The 20,826-nt window shown below is 42.2% G+C and overlaps 1 protein-coding gene across 2 annotated transcripts in view; it reads left to right on the plus strand.

Annotated features, from left to right (window-relative positions):
• The window catches only part of LOC126273006 (uncharacterized), a 100,000-nt gene that overhangs the window by 52,023 nt on the left and 27,151 nt on the right, over nt 1–20,826 (plus strand). For both annotated transcript variants that reach the window (XM_049976371.1, XM_049976370.1), the window contains exon 6: nt 5,152–5,257. In XM_049976371.1, coding sequence (XP_049832328.1) covers nt 5,152–5,257 — 106 coding nt within the window. The remainder of the gene's footprint in view (nt 1–5,151; nt 5,258–20,826) is intronic.

Raw genomic sequence — 20,826 nt, forward strand, 5'->3', positions numbered from 1 at the left:
GAGTAACTTTTAGAGGAAAACAGTATTCAAACATGGTACTGACATTGTTCATGAATGTGTTATATTTTTCATTCATGTCATGAGCACTATAAACATCTTTCCAGTTCATATCTTTGAGCAGTTTTCTAAAACACTCAATTTTTGGTTTATTGAATACTCTCCTGTACACAGATTGAGTAGTCTTGATAATCTTCTTAGAATTTACATCTAAAACAAGGAGCTGCATGTCATGATCTGACAGTCCATTTGTTACAGGTTTAGTGATATGATTTTGTTCCTTTGATTTGTCTATAAAAATGTTATCTATGGCTGTCCTTGAGGATTTAGTGATTCTAGTTGGAAAGTTTACAGTGTGAGTTAGATTGAAAGACAACATTACTAACTGCAGTAAATGTTTACTGGAAGATTGAATTAGAAAATCTGTATTAAAGTGACCAGCAATCAAAATTTCTTTGTTACTTACTGTTAAATAACCCAAAAGAGCTTCTAGATGATTTATGAATAGATTATAATTTCCTGCATGTCCTTGGTAAATAGTTATTTTTGTATAGGATCTGTTATGGAACTCTACTTCTGTTGCACATGCTTCTAGATGCTGCTCTAAACAGAATTTATTAATGTCAATGTTCTTGAATTTATGGCAGTTTGTAATAAATGTGACATCCCCTCCTCCATCCATATCTACTCTGCAGAAGAAGCTAGCTTAAATCCTGAAATGTCTAACATATCTATACCAGTGGTCACTTGATGTTCAGAGAGGCAGATTATGTCAATTTGGTTAGATGAATCATTTCATCGATACAAATGAGTAGTTCATCAACTTTAATTTTGAGTCCCGGTATGTTCTAGTGTAATAAAGATAACTAATACTGCATACTAATTGGATTATAACTGCTTTGGTGAAGATGAACTGGCAGTTTCTGATTACTTTCTGTTAAACATTGTTTAAATGGGGGTTGTATGCTAAAATCTGACTCCCGTTCATCTGTTCTCTCAAACTGAGTGTGTCTGTCAATCTCTCTTAAAACGCATTTTCTCTCCACCTTCCCTATCCTAAAAAAGGCATCCCTCTGACACCTGTGACCACTGGTATTTTACCACTTGTGATAGTGTCCCCCCTTAAGTTTCCTGCAATCAAGCCAGACAGTTTTCCCTTCCCTTTCCTATTCAGATGAAGGCCATGCCTAGTGTAGTCCCGCCTATCAATAGCATCCACAGGAATCAAACCAATATGAGACCCCTAAGCAGCCACCCCAACTCCAAGTCCACCTCCCTACAGAAGAGTTCAGATGAGGCCGATCATGGCGTCTCAACACAGACACAAATCCCACACTCGTATGCTTCGTTGCTGATGCTATCTTCACCAGGTCACTCTCTATGGAATATTCAGATTCTCTGTCAATGTTGTTTCCTGGACCACCCACTATAACCACGGCATCCTCCTTCGTTAAATCCTTGCATAAAGAACCTATATCCTCTGTCACCTGACCCAGATCTGCACTAGGCTTGAAAAAGTTTGTAAACTGGTTCTCTGGACCTAGATTTTCGTGCAGTAGTTGGCCAACACCTCTACCATGGGAACTACCTATCAACAGAACTTTCTTTCACTTTACAAATTTCCCTACCTTTTTCAAGTCCTTGAAAGCTTGTTGTGCCCTTTCTACAACTTCAGCTACATAAGGCTCATCCGATTCTGACTGAGGCAACAGGTGAAATCTATTTTCAATGTTTGTCACAAAGCTGTCCGATGCTCTCCTTTGCCTGTTCCTCCTATTACTTGTTGCCACATCCCACCTCTGTTCACCCTTCTCCCTCTTTAACCTGTCCAGATCCTCCCTTGCCTTGTCTAGGTCAGCTTGAAGAGCTGCAATTTTCCCTTCTTGTTCCTGTATTTTCCTATCTCTACTGCATATTCTACAATACCACTGGTGAGCCTCATTTATGTCCCCATTTCCCATACCACTACATTCGCCCCAATTAAGGAAACTACAACCCCCTTCACACCATACCCCGGAACTAACGATCCTACGGCATGTCACACACTTCTCACTCATGGCAAAAACAGAAACCGTATAAACTAATTTAAGTACTGACTAATACGTAAACAAAGGACCCTAGAAACTATCCAGGCAGATACAAATAAGTTGAAAGAGTAATGAATAAAAAACACTGGTGATTACATGTAAGTTTAAGTCACTGTTTACTTACGATACACGCGCGTGAAATTAATCATAAAGTCTGTGCTATAGACACGAGAAGGAAAATAAACTTCTTATCCCGTTTAATCTTATTTAACACTTCACTAACACTTCCACTAATGTAACAACACTTATAATATATTTATACCAACTGGAAACGTTTACCTATAAGTTTAATTCACTGCTTACTTACGATTCGCGCGCGTGAAATTAGGCCTAGGATTCGTGCTACAGGCGCGAGAAAAAAAATACGCTTCTTACACCGTTTAATCTTATTTTATACTTCACTAACACTTCCACTAATTTAACAACACTTATATTATATTTATAACACCTGTAGACGTTTAAAAATAGCTCAATAACAACGCTTTTTATAATTATTTAGTGGAGCAAATACTCGAAGAGTCCGCGTCGGCGCAGTTTCTGTAGCAATTCTGGATGTGTGGGGTCCTGCTTGAATTCACCAAATCCGTCGGAATGCACAATGGACATGAATGGATGTAGGTGCTTATGCTTATGTACATGCACTTGTCAGAGTGGTATCTTAGACGAATCATGGATCTCATATCACTCCAAATGAACACGGCCCACACAATTACAGTGCCTCCACCAGTTTGAACAGTCACCTGCTGACACGCAGGGTCCACAGATTCAAGACATTTTCTCCATAGCTGTACACGTCCATCCGCTCGATACAATTTGAAACGGGACTCGTACGACTAGGCAACTTGTTTCCAGTCATCAACAGTCTAGTGTCGGTGACGACTGGCCCAGGCGAGACATGAAGCATTGAGCCGTGCTGTCATCAAGGGTACACGAGTGGGTCTTCTGCTCCGCAAACCCATATCGATAATGTTCGTTGAATAGTTCGCACTCTGACACTTGTTGATGGCCCAGCATTGAAATCTTCCGCAATTTGCTGAAAGGTTGCACGTTTGTCACATCGAACGGTTCTCTTCAGCCGTCGTTGGTCCCGTTCTTGCAGGATCTTTTTCCGGCCCCAGCAATGTCGGAGATTTGATGTTTTACTGGATTCCTGATATTCACGGCACACTTGTGAAATGGTCGTACGGGAAAATCCCCACTTCATTACTGCTGTGTCCCATCGCTCATGCGACGGCTATAACACCACGTTCAAACTCACTTAAATCTTTAGAACCTGCCTTTGTAGCAGCAGTAACCGATCTAACAATTGCGTCAGAAAGTTGTCTTATATGGGTGTACTCTGCCTGTTTACATATCTTTGTATCTGGACACGCTTGCGTATACCATTTTCTTTGGCACTTCAGTGTAATGTAAATATCAAGAAAATGGTTTTCACCCAAAATCCATAATGTAAACCAATAAGAAAACCTACCTCATACATGGTAGAAGATTTCAAATAGCAATCTGTAGGTGCCCTGTTCAGCAAAAAACGGATTAATCGTCTTCCTAACTTACTGACGATATTTTGAATACCATTTTGAATGTGTGATGTATGCTGCAGAGTGAAACGTTTGATGCCTGAATCAAGTAGGTATTTGAGTTATTTTTAAAAGATAAATAGATAGTTTAAAATTACATAAAGTGGCAATTAGTGATGTGTGGTCGCAGGAATATTATTTGTACGCAAGTATATGGTGATCAAGAAAAGATCAAATAAGGATAATGCAGGAGTACGACCTTCATAAGTAAGGAATTAGAAATCCGGAGGAACAGTTGTGACAACATAGTGACAGCGCCATAACAGCATAGAGAGACTGGAAGTTAAGACACACCACTGTAGTGCAAGTGTGTATTCCTGCCAGCTCTGTAGAGGATGAAGAGATTGAAAGAACATGTACTGATATAAAATACATTATTTAGTTTGATGAGGGAGACGAAAATGTAATTGTGATTAGCGGCAGGAATTTCGTAGTAGGAAAAGGAAATGGGAGGACAAATAGTAAAAGACCATTAAGTGAAATAAAAGGGGAAGCCGCATGGTAGAATTTTGGATGGAGTACAATTTAATCAATGTGATCTCTCATGACTGATTATTTTATACGTGGAACGCAAGAAAGCACCACAGGGTTTATAAACTACGAACCACTATTCCAAAAAATGATATACTGTTTTTATTGGCTTAGCGTTTTTTGTGCACAGTACTTGGTTCTTTTGTGGCCAGCTTCACGGCAGTGTCACCTATTGCCTTCGCTGGCGTTAAGTCGATATCCCATGCAGATATGATGCTTCCACGCTGTGCCTGAAAAAGAGTTCATTTTCCCATTTTCTGAATTAACTTTGTAAGGCTGTATGCATGTCTTAACTGTCTTTATATTTCCTGTCTTTTCTTGAAAGTCTCTTCCTTATAGTCAGTGTGTCGTCGTCCTCCTCCTTCTTCTTCATCCTTCGCTTGTCCCGTTCACCTACAGAAATGACATTCTTACTTGAATTCAAGCAAAGTTAGTGACAGCGAGTGAGCACTTGCCCTTACTAGTGCCATACATTTCCCCAGGGGTAGATTTTGCGCTTCCCAGTTGTCCACGTCGAGAGTAGACCCTGTGTTCAAGTATCAGACTGTTTTCTAAATGTCTGCGTGTCGTTTTGCAGAGGCAGGGCGAAGAAACTAGCAAGGTATTTGTGTAATGGGTTGTGAGCAATCCCCTAAACGTCACATACATACTGCCCTGCGCACGCATACTCGTCGTCATGGCTCTGAGCACTATGGGACTTAACTTCTGAGGTCATTAGTCCCCTAGAACTTAGAACTGCTTAAACATAATTAACCTAAGGATATCACACACATCCATTCCGGAGGCAGGAATCGAACCTGCCACCGTAGCGGTCGCGCGGTTCGAGACTGTAGCGCCTAGAACCGCTCGGCCACCGCGGCCGGCCGTGGTTTTCAGAGTATGTACGTTGAGCAGATGTAAATACAGGACGGGGGTTTTGTTACTGAGGCCCTGTACCGGTTAACGTTTCTCTGCTTCAGGTACACGTCCATCTGCCAGGATCAACGACGCTGTTTGACCACGTGTCTAAAGAGTACCTGCCCGATGAACTAGGAGGCACTGCAGGTCCTACCGACAAACTTGCCGGTAAGTATGCACAGACACGTGAGATTCACCTCAGATGGTGGAAATTATCCTGTGAAATTCGTTCATTAATTATTTCTTTTGATTCAACTGTGGGTACTTGCAGAAACATTATTACTTGATAGTACACCCATTTTGCTACTTGTTTCGCCAGGTATTTTAGTTTATGACCTCTCCGTCAGATTATTAACCCACTGTCTGCCGCTAGAAAGATCCACAATGGGACAATTATAAACTGTTGAACAATATATAACGACATGCTTTATACATTTTGATTATAAGTCTTAGTTACAGTGAGAGCTGCCTGACAAGCATTATTAATCATTTCTGTTAATTTCAGACTACGTATTAGTGAAATATCATCATAAGGCCAAACAGCCTTTTTTGCCATTTTTTTACAGTACTGCATATGAAACTCGTGACTTACACATTTTAAAAAGCAACATACCGGGTGATCAAAAAGTCGGTATAGATTTGAAAACTTAATAAACCACGTAATAATGTATATGGGGAGGTAAAAATTGACACACATGCTTGGAATGACATTGGGTTTTGTTAGGAAAAAAAGTATTGCTAGGCGCGTGAAAGATCTCTTGCGCGCGTCGTTTGGTGATGATCGTGTTCTCAGCCGCCACTTTCTTGGCCTCGCAGCTCCCCAGACCTCAGTCGGTGCGATTATTGGCTTCGGGGTTACCTGAAGTCGCAAGTGTATCGTGATCGACCGACATCTCTAGGGATGCTGAAAGACAACATCCGACGCCAATGCCTCACCATAACTCCGTACATGCTTTACATTGCTGTTCACAACGTTATTCCTCGACTACAGCTATTGTTGAGGAATGATGGTGGACATATTGAGCATTTCCTGTAAAGAACATCATATTTGCTTTGTCTTACTTTGTTATACTAATTATTGTTATTCTGATCAGATGAAGCGCCATCTGTTGGACATTTTTGAACGTTTGTATTTTATTGGTTCTAATAAAACCCCATGTCATTCCAAGCATGTGTGTCAATTTGTACCTCTCTATCTACATTATTCCGTGATTTATTCACTTTTCAAATTTACACTGACTCTTTGATCTCCTGGTACTTCAGTAAACAAGTTCTAAAATGAGGAACGCTAGGATATTGCTTTGGAAAAGACGTGATAGTATATTATGCTACAGTCTTCAAAATCCTAGAAGTGTCCTACCCTAAGGAATGTGTCAGGTGAGAGTTTGCGACAGACAATGGTGTTCCCGCATCCATATTCTGTTTTTCATTCATCGAGCCAAAATGTCAAGGGTAACACCTGTAAATAAAGTAAAAATATTTTTTGTAGCTGATGATGTCAACCGTGCTGACAGGAGTAAGTACGAAAGTGCAAAGTATAGTGGTAGGTAAGTGATGCGCATGTGTCTACTCACTCTTTAACCTGATTGACGCTTGCACGCCGATCATACGGACACGGTATCGAACAAACAGTAGTCATTCTTTGAGGGACAGATGAAATGAAATCATTGTATGCTATTATTGGCCGGGAGACTAGCCAGTATGTTTTCATCCACCTATTGCAAGTTTTCCTATTTGATGCAACTGCAGCGGCTTGTGCGTCTTTCTGCTGAATATGAGATGATATGACGAGTTAAACGTGAACAATCAGTCTCCGAACAAAGAAAATCTCCAGCCTGGTTGGACCCGCCACAACATGCTTCACAATCACAATCTTACCACCATGAAGTATGCAGGACCAGTCAAGCGGGTTATTGCTCCGTAAACTTCCTCTGAAACTTTTGTTAAAAAAATGTTTCAAATGACTCTGAGCACTATGGGACTTAACTTCTGAGGTCATCAGTTCCCTAGAGCTTAAAACTACTTAAACCTATCTAACCTAAGGACACCACACACATCCATGCCCGAGGCAGGATTCGAACCTGCGACCGCAGCGATCTCACTTTCCAGTCTGTAGCGCCTACAACCGCATGGCCACTGCGGCCGGCCAAACGTTTGTTGGTGGATCTGTTTTTTTTTCTTTTTTTTTTTTTTTTGCTGCCACATTTATACAGTCTGTCTAAGAAAGGTTTACAGCATTGCTTTGCGCCATGACATTGGGGTTAAAATAATCACTTGCTTAATACCACTAACCAATGCCGTGCAGTAATCCAAATACTTTCAAAAGGCCCTTATTGGACTGGAAAACAACACCTGCCAATAGTACCCTCACCATCACCAAACGGTTTCTACTACCTCCTCTAGAAACACAGGATCATAGCCTGGATTCGGAAACGCAAGATCTCACACAAGAACTCCACACTTTCAATTTCCAATGGAGCAAAACTAAATTTATAATCTACTAATAGTATCCGTTCGTTAGACAACACCTCTAGCTAGGATGGCTACCAAACGACTGAGCCTGTGCCTACGCCGGTACAACGAAATGCAGTTGCAAATTCATCCAATACTTTCCGCATCGGGAGAACCACATCTTTGTTCTCTGACTACAAACTTCCGAGATACGCTCTGCAACAGTACTTCCACCTCAGAGGACACAAAACTTGCCTTTTGCCCCCTCAGCAGGGTTGCCAGCCGACTCGATTTCGTCAGCTCATAACCGCCCCACGAAGTTACTTCAACATGAAAGTCTTTTGGGCAGTCAGACTTCAGACCTAAGTGCAAGCACTTCGACTCTCAATTTCCTGTTAACGCTCATAGCACCTTGTAAGACGTTGCTGCCCGCTGAAATTTTCTAAAGTTTGTTACAAAGAGGTATTAGAAAACTTCAGTCATTCTGTCGAAATAACTCATCCTTGAAAACAGCCGTTCCAGGTCAAACCATTACGATTTTACCGGGTTAATGTCACACCAGCCTGGTGAATAACGTCTGCCCTGGAAACCAGAAAACGTCCAACGCCATTGACAATAGCATACAGCACGCCTCTTGTCATTTGTTTCCTCTACAACTGCTACCGTGCCTTTCTGTTAGTGTGAAATTTCTCCAATTTTCCAGGAAAGTTATAAAGCCAACAATTTACTTATCGTAATTTTAATAGGACTGACATAATTATAATAATGATTTTAATTACCATAACTCCTTTCATTGTATGTGAACTGTGAACAAAACTTTTTTTGAATGCTTGGTTAGATGTAAGAAATTATCTGAATGTCCTCGTCTTGTCAAGTAAATCAATGTGTAGATAAATAAATATTGTCTTGCCCTATGTAATGTGGTGTTCTATTCACAAAGTATATACGCAATAGAAGCAACAATGTAGTAGTCTATGTAAGATTTTGATGTGGTTCAGCTCATAGTGTTTACGAACACTCACAGGTTACAACATAGTTCACAAACAATGTTTGTCCTATCATGACACACTCATCGAACTGGATATAACCTTAAGTCTTAAAGCAATGCGGCGATAGCCGTACAGATAACATTTTTCGAACAGCACATGATGCTATAGTACTGGAACAACCTACGCATCACCCCAAAATACCATTATCCAATATGGCGGCGATGGCGTCATCCAAGATGGCGGATTTTGGCTTGAAGTTTGAATTCTGGCGGGATAGTGGCACCCCCCTCCCTCCAAAAATCTTCTCTTTATAGTTTCAAGGATGTGTGATCGCCACTGGGTCTGGACTCCAACTGGCTTAGTCGATGTCACTGCTATCAAAGGGCGCTCTCCTGACGTAAGCTGATGACACAAGTACCGTTGTTCAAGATGTCTGCACACAGTGTATCCACCACGTGGTGTAAGATTGGACACTTGGCCTACCTCCACTAACGTAACCCTCTGCCCCAATAAAAATCACGCGAAGTTCAAATTCCAACATGATAATGCGGTACACCTAAGAAAATCGCGGGAAAATAGGTCACTCGCACTTTCGCTACCAACCTAAGAAAATTGTGGGAAAGAGATGAAACTTGAACTAACCACAGCCACCCGACCGCCACCTCCTCCTAGGGACCGGAGCCAGGTTTGAATTTGCCAGTAAACAAAGCTCACTTGCGTTTTCGCTACCATCGTAAGAAAACTGCAGCAACCCGAAGCTCACCACCACTAATCTAAGCCTCCAGGGCGCAACCCCTTCGTAGGCGTTGCTGGTAAAAGGACTCAGCCCACACTAGGCTGATGGAGAGAGGAAGGGATATACTTTATTTATTTGGGACCAATTTATTTAGGAGTGGAGTACATGTATCACAGAACACACTCCCAGACATGCCCCGCATCATACAGACCTGCAAACTACTACTACATAACTCATCTATAACGCTCTACACACACACTTGCTATTTGTAAACCGACAAAAATAACACATTGCACAACCTACAGACATAATGCAAAGCCTTTACGTTCAGATACCAAACAACTCGTATATTGTCCAAATAATAATCCATATAATCATATCTTTATTTAAAGAATTAGAGACAGCAGCACCACCAAATGTATTCGCCACTGAGTCCATAGCCCAACTGACTTAGTCCATATCCATGCCAGAAGAGGACGCTGTAGTGGCGTCAGGTTATGACATAAGTACCGTAATCCTAAATGGCGCCACCTAATCGGTTCACCACGAGCTGTAGACCCCAGCTGTCTTAGGACATTTCGTCGCCGCCAGAGGACACCTCCGAGACACCAGCTGATGACGCAAGTACAGTTATCCGTGATGGCGGCAAACCGTATGTTCTCCACGAGGTCTAATACTCAGTACCACGAGCAGAGGCCGCTGCCGTCCTTTTCGTGAGGCAAAACCAGAATGGTGAGGGAAAATGGTGGGAAAACGACTCAGCCTGCTCTAGGCTACTGGGGAGAGTAAGGATGGCGTGCACTTTATTTATTTCAAACAACTTATTTAAGGATACAGTATATCTATTACACTCATACAAAACATCCACCCTGATGTGCTTGGGGTCCTGTTGCACAGCCCACAGACACGCAACCAACTCGTAATTAGACGCCGGCCGCTGTGGCCGTGCGGTTCTAGGCGCTTCAGTCTGGAACCGAGTGACGGCTACGGTCGCACGTCGAATCCTGCCTCGTGCATGGATGTGTGTGATGTTCTTAGGTTAATTTGGTTTAAGTAGTTCTAAGTTCTAGGGGACTGATGACCACGGATGTTAAGTCCCATACTGCTCAGAGCCATTTGAACCATTTGAACTCGTAATTTCAGTACACAATAGGAAACTGCTCCTAACTAATTCTGCACACTCATGTGTAGACATGCTCAGTACCCGTAAACTGTCCATATAGTGCATAGCAAGTTCTACAGAGCCGCTGGAGAAATAATACAATCAACGCGCGCAAGACCGGTCCACCTCCCCACGTCAGTAGAGTACACAGGAGGTAGCGATAAGTGACGCATCCGTCAGATTTCAAACAGTGCAAAGCCCCTGCTGGGCTTCTGGAAGCACGAGGTGGCAGCAACCCCTTTCGCACATAACACATGAGAAATTCCTATCCGCTAGGCACCGATGATGACGCGATTGGAAGTACGGTCGTCCCGGCCGTCAGCCGTCAAAGCAGTCACAGACCTCCAGTTAGGGCAGCGAGCCACAACACCCGCGACGTGAGGAAGCCGCAGCTCCCGGGCGCTCCTTCGAACACCAGTGAAAGTTTCATGCTTCTACACAGTCACCGTTATACTGTCATAGAATTCCAAAGAGCGTTCCAGCCAGTCTCACATTCGAGGCATCTCCGAGCGCCACGTGTCTTTACCATTCAATGCAGAATAGCACAGAGCATGTTGACACACGAGTTCAACCACATGTACACGCCCCACCTTGACTGACACATCGCCATCTAATACATTCTCAGCCTTATTCTTACGTCTCATGGCTTTCTGAAAAAAAAGTCAGCCAAGTCCAGCTCTCCGTAATTTTAAAGTGTACCAGAAATAGTAAACGCTCGCTTTCTTGTTGTCTCAGCTTGCATGCACCAAAATTCCTACACTAACAGAACGTCTTCACCAAAATATCACCGAATCCAGTCTTCCTCTCAGACTTAACGTGATAGGCAACCTGCTCTCAACATACTCAGATGTTGTCACCGCTCCTATATCCCACAACAATCAACCAAGAATTTTTTTCTGGGGCTTTCTGTCGTTATTTTGCAAAGATTGCTAAATTGCACCGACAGTTTCCTCAATCTATACACCCCCAACCTATTCTATATACTACAGACGCTACACTCAGTGGTAATAAATTATTTTACACTGATCACCATTTCGCTCCGAAAACTAAACATCGAAAAGTTATCTACAAGTCATCAAATACATACTATACTTGCAAGAATGTTGGAGCGTCAAACCGATCTCCAACCAGGGAATATATCACCAAGTACTGTCGCTATCTAGTAAACATGCAATTCATATCCCCCCACCATAACAAATCATCCCCTTTACATCAGCGAACCGAAGTCTTTCTCTCAGAGTGATGTGCAAAGACAGGCTTCTTTACCCCCGACACTAAAGCGTTACTGTTTCCGCTTTCTTGCTCGCATTTAAACAGGCATCTCTATACTCCACGATTAAAAGAACAACCATATTTTCCCGTTAATATTATACAATTTTCGCCGTACTTCTCGATATCAAGCACACAGGAGTAGCCTCCCGATCGCTAACATGACGTAATGCACTACTACATATAGATTGTAAATTATTTCTCCACAAATACCAAACTTTAGCGAGGTGCAGCGTGCTGTAAACCATTGACTAACTACAAACAAATAGAGTAAACTTATATTTCCACTCTCGAATACCGAAGTCGGTGATGTAACAGATTCCAGATGATCAATATTGTTTACAAACCAACGACAGTCTTTCCCACGTCTAGAGAACAGGCAAACGTGTGTCCAACATGGCACAATCGATATTCCCTCAACTACATAAAGGCACCAAGTGTACAGAAGCAGTCGACCGAACAATTTATATGGGAGGGAATAACGCTCCACCGCAAACGCACCATCTTCTCAAAGTTACACCTGATTACGAAAACCGCCCAGCACATACTAAGTATTAGTTCGCTATATGGTTGTCTAGAAAATGGTAAAGTTAAGTATGACATATTCCTACACTCCAACAGGCCTATGTTTTCGGAAGACTGCTAGCATTAACATGGAAACGCGAATCAGTACCACCACAGACTTAGCATACACGAACACATTCTAGAAAACCCCTCACATATATCTCCTATCATTATATTTATAATTAAATCTTACGATCGCGGTTTCAACTGAACGGTATTCGGCTGTAAGCGAAGTATTGGAAATACTTTTCTCTTCGGTATCACAGTACTCCAAGTCAAACCCATACCCTCCCTACAACAGCAGATAGACATTTCCTTTACACAGACACATATACTTTATAAAACTGATGTTCAAATCCGAAAATAGACTCTTAGCACTAATATCAAGTATAATATTACCTCCTCAATAACTGGAAGCATACGACACCAAATAATACTGACTGAAAATCAATGATGGGTGTGCATGTCTCTTACGTTCTTGCTGCGAGTCATACCACTGTGTCATAGACGTAATCGAGCACACGTTAAGGAAAAAATCCCTATCCCAAAAAATACTGCATGTTACTCTCAAAAGCACTCGTCGTTCTACAGGTGTACACTAGTGTTGTTGTTGTGGTATTCAGTCCTCAGACTGGTTTGATGCAGCTCTCCATACTACTCTATCCTATGCAAGCTTCTTCACCTCCCAGTACTTACTGCAACCTACATCCTTCTGAATCTGCTTAGTGTATTCATCTCTTGGTCTCCCTCTACAATTTTTACGCTCCACGCTGTCCTCCAATGCTAAATTTGTGATCCCTTGATGCCTCAAAACATGTCCTACCAACCGGTCCCTTCTTTTTGTCAAGTTGTACCACAAAGTCCTCTTCTCCCCAATCCTATTCAATACATCCTCATTAGTTAGGTCATCTATCCATCTAATCTTCAGCATTCTTCTGTAGCACCACATTTCGAAAGCTTCCATTCTCTTCTTGTCCAAACTAGTTATCGTCTATGTTTCACTTCCATACATGGCTACACTCCATACAAATACTTCCAGAAACGACTTCCTGACATTTAAATCTATACTCGATGTTAACAAATTTCTCTTCTTCAGAAACGCATTCCTTGCCATTACCAGTCTACATTTTATATCCTCTCTACTTCGACCATCATCAGTTATTTTACTCCCTAAATAGCAAAATTCCTTTACTACTTTAAGTGTCTCATTTCCTTATCTAATTCCCCCAGCATCACCCGATTTAATTTGACTACATTCCATTATCCTCGTTTTGCTTTTGTTGATGTTCATCTTATATCCTCCTTTCAAGACACTGTCCATTCCGTTCAACTGCTCTTCCAAGTCCTTTGCTGTCTCTGACAGAATTACAATGTCATCGGCGAACCTCAAAGTTTTTATTTCTTCTCCGTGAATTTTATACCTACTCCAAATTTTTCTTTTGTTTCCTTTACTGCTTGCTCAATATACAGATTGAATAACATCGGGGAGAGGCTACAACCCTGTCTCACTCCCTTCCCAACCACTGCTTCCCTTTCATGCCCCTTGACTCTTATAACTGCCATCTGGTTTCTGTACAAATTGTAAGTAGCCTTAAGCTCTCTGTATTTTACCCCTGCCACGTTTAGAATTTGAAAGAGAGTATTGCAGTCAACATTGTTAAAAGTTTTAAGTCTACAAATGCTAGAAATGTAGCTTTGCCTTTTCTTAATCTTTCTTCAAAGATAAGTCGAAATGTTAGTATTGCCTCACGTGTTCCAACATTTCTGCGGAATCCAAACTGATCTTCCCCAAGGTCCGCTTCTACCAGTTTTTCCATTCGCCATTTTGCACTTCCTGTCGATCTCATTTTTGAGACGTTTGTATTCCTTTTTGCCTGCTTCAGTTACTGCATTTTTATATTTTCTCCTTTCATCAATTAAATTCAATATTTCTTCTGTTACCCACGGATTTCTATTAGTCCTCGTCTTTTCACCTACTTTATCTTCTGCTGCCTTCACTACTTCATCCCTCAGAGCTACCCATTCTTCTTCTACTGTATTTCTTTCCTCCATTCATGTCAATTGTTCCCTTATGCTCTCCCTGAAACTCTCTACAACCTCTGGTTCTTTCAGTTTATCCAGGTCCCATCTCCTTAAATTAGCACCTTTTTGTAGTTTCTTCAGTTTTAATCTACAGTTTATAACCAATAGATTGTGGTCATAGTCCACATCTGCCCCTGGAAATGTCTTACAATTTAAAACCTGATTCCTAAATCTCTGTCTTACAATTATATAATCTATCTGATACCTTTTAGTATCTCCAGGATTCTTCCATGTATACAACCTTCTTTAATGATTCTTGAACCAAGTATTAGCTACGATTATGTTATGCTCTGTGCAAAATTCTACCAGGCGGCTTCCTCTTTCATTTCTTCCCCCCAATCCATATTCACCTACTACGTTTCCTTCTCTCCCTTTTCCTACTGACGAATTCCAGTCACCCAAGACTATTAAATTTTCGTCTCCCTTCACTACCTGAATAATTTCTTTTATCTGATCATAGATTTCATCAATTTCTTCATCATCTGCAGAACTAGTTGGCATATAAACTTGTACTAATGTAGTAGGCGTGGGCTTTGTGTCTATCTTGGCCACAATAATGCGTTCACTATGCTGTTTGTAGTAGCTTACCCGCACTCCTATTTTTTATTCATTATTAAACCAATCCTGCATTACCCTTATTTGATTTTGTATTTATAACCCCGTATTCACCTGACCAAAAGTCTTGTTCCTCCTGCTACCGAACTTCACTAATTCCCACTATATCTAACTTCAACCTACCCATTTCCCTTTTTAAATTTTCTACCCTACCTGCCCGATTAAGGGATCTGACATTCCACGCTCCGATCCGTAGAATGCCAGTTTTCTTTCTCCTGATAACGACGTCCTCTTGGGTAGTCCCCGCCCGGAGATCCGAATGGGGGACTATTTTACCTCCGGAATATTTTACCCAAGAGGACGACATCATCATTTAATCATACAGTAAAGCTGCATACCCTCGGGAAAGATTACGGCTGTAGTTTCCCCTTGCTTTCAGCCGTTCGCAGTTCCAGCACAGCAAGGCCGTTTTGGTTAACGTTACAAGGCCAGATCAGTCAATCATCCAGACTGTTGCCCCTGCAACTACTGAAAAGGCTGCTGCCCCTCTTCAGGAACCACACGTTTGTCTGGCCTCACACAGATAACCCTCCGTTGTGGTTGCACCTACGGTATGGCACGCAAGCCTCCCCACCAACGGCAAGGTCCATGGTTCATGGACACTAGTACACTAGTATCCATGTTAAAAGTTATATACTTGCTTTATAAATGTAGGTACGCCATTACCTCTGAATGAGGTGGTTTTTTGTCCAGACAAATACTGAGACGGCAATCGTAGGAATGTGTATTGTCAGATCAACACATAGCCCACGATGCAACCCCGAGATAAAATCGGTGAATTTTGAAAGTCATTCCGCTAACGAACGTGGTATGTGACAGGTATTTGCAACTCCCTCACGCGGCTAGATGTTTATCCAGAGTGTGTAGCGTATTCTGTCTCGATACAATGTCAGACGTTCCGTTATATATCCACTGAGTTAAAGGCGATGACTGATTGAGAAGGATCACAAAGAGCACTAAATCGTATGCTTATTGACGTCGTAGGAAATGTACACTAGCTTTTCACACGTCTAGTGTTAATGCTATCCGCTAGAAATGATGTCTATGATTTGGAATCAGGTCCTCCCAACCAGCCACATACCTGCTGGTATCACAGCCACAAGTGAATCATATTTCTGGCACTTTCATAACTCGAAACGAGTCACCTTTCCCGAACCTATCTGCTAAAGTAAAAATACAACATGGTCTTAGTCAGTCCATACGCATCTTGCAACTGCTTCCATTTCTACAGCTTTGCGCATGTGATCATTCCATTTTATGTCGGAACTGAGCAGAAGTCGGACAAAGCCATATCCACCACCTTCTGCAACCCGTCTAGAAACAAAGCGAACTGAGTTAGTGCTACAGGACCATGTTTGGTTCATTCGGCGGAAATGCGCGCATTTTGGTGCGTTCCAAAACTACATACAAGTACTACAGATCTACGTCCATTCAAATCTATCAGCCCTACATTCTATCATCGTTATTCTCTACCCCGCAACAGAGAAAATTTAACAATTATAGAAACTCAAATAATTTCATCCGCTATAGAACTCTCATAGACGCCATTAATCGTGCAATGACACAAAGCTCCATTGGGGGTCCAATGCACACGCAGAGAGAGAGAGCGAAAGAGAGAGAGAGAGAGAGAGAGAGAGAGAGAGAGAGAGAGAGAGAGAGAGCGAGAGAGAGAGAGATTTCGCAATGCTTCCCGGAAGAGCACAGCGTGGAGCCCTCCAGGCATACCTAACGGCATACTTCGTCCCTCACTGAATTTACCCCTCAAACTGCTGCTGCTACTGCTCCCTGTGTGGAACGAAACTATTAAATACATGCGTATTGATACACTACAGACGATTGTTTAATGTTTCATCACTTCTACTCTAGGAGAATGATCGTATCCCACGCACTACACTGTAAATCGCAAGAAACGCCCACTGTGGTCCTCTTTAGTTGTTTGAAACACTCTTTTCTAACTCGCTTTGACCAGTGCCAATCATTTAGTTTTTTTCCCACGACTTAGAGGCCTGCGCCAGTTTCTAAACTGGCATTAAGAAGTTCTGACCCACGGGCTTTCACAGCAAAACTAGACGTTGCCCAGTGTAAATCGTGTTTTTAGGGCTGATATCATAACATGCCACACTTCGAATGATTTTAAATAAAAGACTGCTACAAGATTAGAAATGCGGGAGGGTTTGCTCGTGTTGTGTAGACTCTCCAAATTGCAGTTTGAATGTGATTTACACTCATCTCTCATACTGACGGAATAGCTGCTAACTGTACATTAAGTTTCGACTCATTCATTATGCTGCATTCATGTACGCGATCACTGTTCCTGTGCTACCCATCCCAGAAGGTACAGCCCAGCCGCCAAATCTCTCCCTCATTATTTCGTAATCAACATCACGTTAGTGGACGGTTGGCAAGAAAAATACACCACCGATGTACTCTAATAATAAGCATCATAGGTGATAGTGTGAACGATTTTAACACTTGCATGGCTCCCAATTTCATTATCTCCGCTAAACCGCCCCTTTTACATCACTTTGCGAGTATGATTGCGAATGTAGATAGGTTGCTCTGCCCTACGTCCATTCATTGTTAATTCTCGAACACATACATGATCAAAGTACATCAGACAACGCTCTACATATTTGTAGCACTTCGAGCATAATACTTAATTTACGATCTATCTCTATGCCAATGGTAGTCACAGAGCATTCCCGCAATCTTAGGGTAAAATTATACACTGAAAGACCGCCCTCCCCCCACCCGCCTCACACTGTCATTGACCAAGCGCCCTGCAACATCGTTACCGATTTAATCTGCAACTGGCCAAAAGTAGACCGCTAGTTTCGATGTCTCGTGAGTGAATGAAGCTTGCCGACTCCTGACCCATCAAAATGCATAATATTTGTCGAGATGCGCCCATGTCGCGGAGGGTAGCACTCCTTATCGATGTATTTTAACATATTTGAAAGTGTCGTCATGTAATAGCAGACAGTTAAGAAGAACAAGGAATGCGTGATTTTTATGCACGATGGAGCTCCAGATGGATTGATTTCGACGCATTTGTACCTGAATCAACCAAGTTATAAATTTTAAAGTATTATCCGAGAGTCTAGGAACATTACCTGGAGGGTATAGGTAAGAGATAACATAAACACACGCACTCCTAAGGCTACAACGTTCTGCACTTAAAACGGGATATTATTATTATGTTAGATCACTTGCGTTTCCGACCTAATGCTCGTATGGAATGTAGCACTATTAATATTCCAATGTAAGAAATATGTTTAAAGCGGATGACATAATACTTCTTCCAGGTTTCTCTACATTAATTATGTTATCGAACGGTAAAATTAAGTAACTGCTCCCTTAAAACATTGGTCTGTGTGATACGAGAGCCGACCTTGTGGCCGAGCGGTTCTAGGCGCTTCAGTCTCGAACCGCACGACCGCTATGGTCGCAGGTTCGAATCCCGCCTTGGGCATGAACGTGTGTGATATCCTTAGCTTAGTTAGGTTTAAGTAGTTCTACGTTCTACGGGACTGATGACCTTAGAAGTTAAGTCCCTTAGTGCCCAGAGCCATTTGAACCATTTTTTGTGGTACGAACACAATATAGCTTTCCAGAGATGTGTAGTGTCCACTGTTCACTTCCGATCACGGTTCAGAAATTGTATTATGCATGCCTCAGCCCTATATGAAATGATCGTCAGTAACGGGAATACCTCTTACAAGGAAACAGATAAACGCATAGCAGTAGCGTCCGACATGATTCATTCCGTCACTAACTCTGTAAACAGCACATCTGTCAGGTAAATGTCTACACGAGAACTGCAGTGCCTCACAAGCATCTATTGCTAACTTAGTTATGAAGCTGAAGTCACGATTTTACACCCAAGATGCGACAGGGGGGTAGAGTTCGCTACTTAAATCAAAGTTCGTTTAGAGGAATGTGTCACGATTCATCACACATGACAGGGAAGTGCTCCGATGACGGGGAGGTTTACCATTAAAGTTCGGTTGTGGATGGCATTTTAAATCAGATACAGAAGACGTGGCAGTATATGAGACTAACGCAGGCTGTTTCATGCGACTGATGCATCCTGACAGAACAGTGGAAAAATTGACCTGTGGCAAATTGACTCCCTCTCACTCTAGAATGCATGATCAGTCTACCATTAAATCGTACATCGTTACATCATTTCAATCGATCACCCTGTCCACTCTATGTTATCCTTCAACGCATATGGATGTAAGATAAGAGGCGGATTCTCTGTCTTCCTGAAAAGCGTGAAATGAAATAGTCACCTTTCATGTATCACTGGTACCTCAATAGACATACATTCCAATTCTACCTTGACGGGGAAAAAAGTGACTGCTTCCCTGATTCCCTGTCGACGTGTTCTTTGACTCCTACTGCTGCCGCATACATGCCCCCACGTACAAATTGTTGTGCGTGAAGAAGAAGATACAGAAGTACTTCCTCAACTACTACGCATTCTGTGTATATTCGGTCAAGTTATACCTATTTCACGTAATTTATCGCAATTCTATCGATATTTATATCAGGTCTATCCATGCGATCATGACGTAACCCATCATTCAGTGTTCTAAAACTGCTTGTAAATGTAGCACAACTACCAACACCTAGCCCAAATGACTGATCACTAGCCGTAGTATAGCACTGTACTCGATTGTACCCAGTCACGCCCACATTTGAAATGCGTGGTGTCTTTTCCATCCCACCCGTCCACTTACGTGCTGTTGGTTACGAAATTATGACTGAGTAACAATGCTTGTTTGAGTTGGAGGGAGACTTTTGGCGGCTGGGCTGTACCTTCTGGGATGGGTAGCACAGAAACAGTGATCGCGTACATGAAAGAGTCGAAACTTAATGTACAGTTAGCAGCTATTCCGTCAGTATGAGAGATGAGTGTAAATCACATCCGCACTGCAATTTGGAGACTCTACACAACACGAGCAAACCCTCCCGCTTTCCTTAGCTTGTAGCTGTCTTTTATTTAAAACCATCCGAAGTGTGGTATGTTATGGTGTCAGCCCTAAAGACATGATTTACACTGGGCAACGTCTAGTTTCCTGTGAAAGCCCGTGGATCAGAACTTCTTGATCTCAGTTTAGAAACTGGCGCAGGCCTCTAAGTCGTGGGAGAAAAACTAAATGATTGGCACTGTACAAAGCGTGTTAGAAAAGAGTGTTTCAAACAACTAAAGAGGACCACAGTGGGCGTTTCTTGCGATTTACAGTGTAGTGCGTGGGATACGATCTTTGTCCTGGAGTAGAGACGACGAAAAATTAAACAAAACATGATCCTGTCGCACTGACTCAGTTCAGGATTGATTTTTTGTATTAATTTGATAAATATACTCTATCCTTAAGTATGTTGTCTGAAACAAATAAAAAAATTGCACTCCATCCTTACTCTTCCCAGTAATCCAGAGCAGGCTGAGTCGTTTTCCCACCATTTTCCCTCACCATTCTGGTTTTGCCTCACGAAAAGGACGGCAGCATCCTCTGCTCGTGGTACTGAGTATTAGACCTCGTGCAGAACATACGGTTTGCCGCCATCATGGATAACTGCACTTGCATCATCAGCTGGTATCACGGAAGCGTCCTCTGGCGGCGACGAAATTTAATAAGACAGCTGGGGTCTGGAGCTCGTGGTGAAGCCACTAGGTGGCGCCATCTTAGATTACGGTACTTATGTCATACCCTGACGCCACTACAGCGTCTTTTAGTGACATGGATATCAACTAAGTCAGTTGGGCTATGGACTCATTGGCGAATTCACTTGGTGGTGGTGCTGCTTCTAATTTCTTAAATAAATGCTGGTGTATGATTTTGACAGTTGACGATTAGCGAGC

This window comes from Schistocerca gregaria, chromosome 5 (assembly GCF_023897955.1).
Source record: "Schistocerca gregaria isolate iqSchGreg1 chromosome 5, iqSchGreg1.2, whole genome shotgun sequence".
Taxonomy (NCBI): Eukaryota; Metazoa; Arthropoda; class Insecta; order Orthoptera; family Acrididae; genus Schistocerca; species Schistocerca gregaria.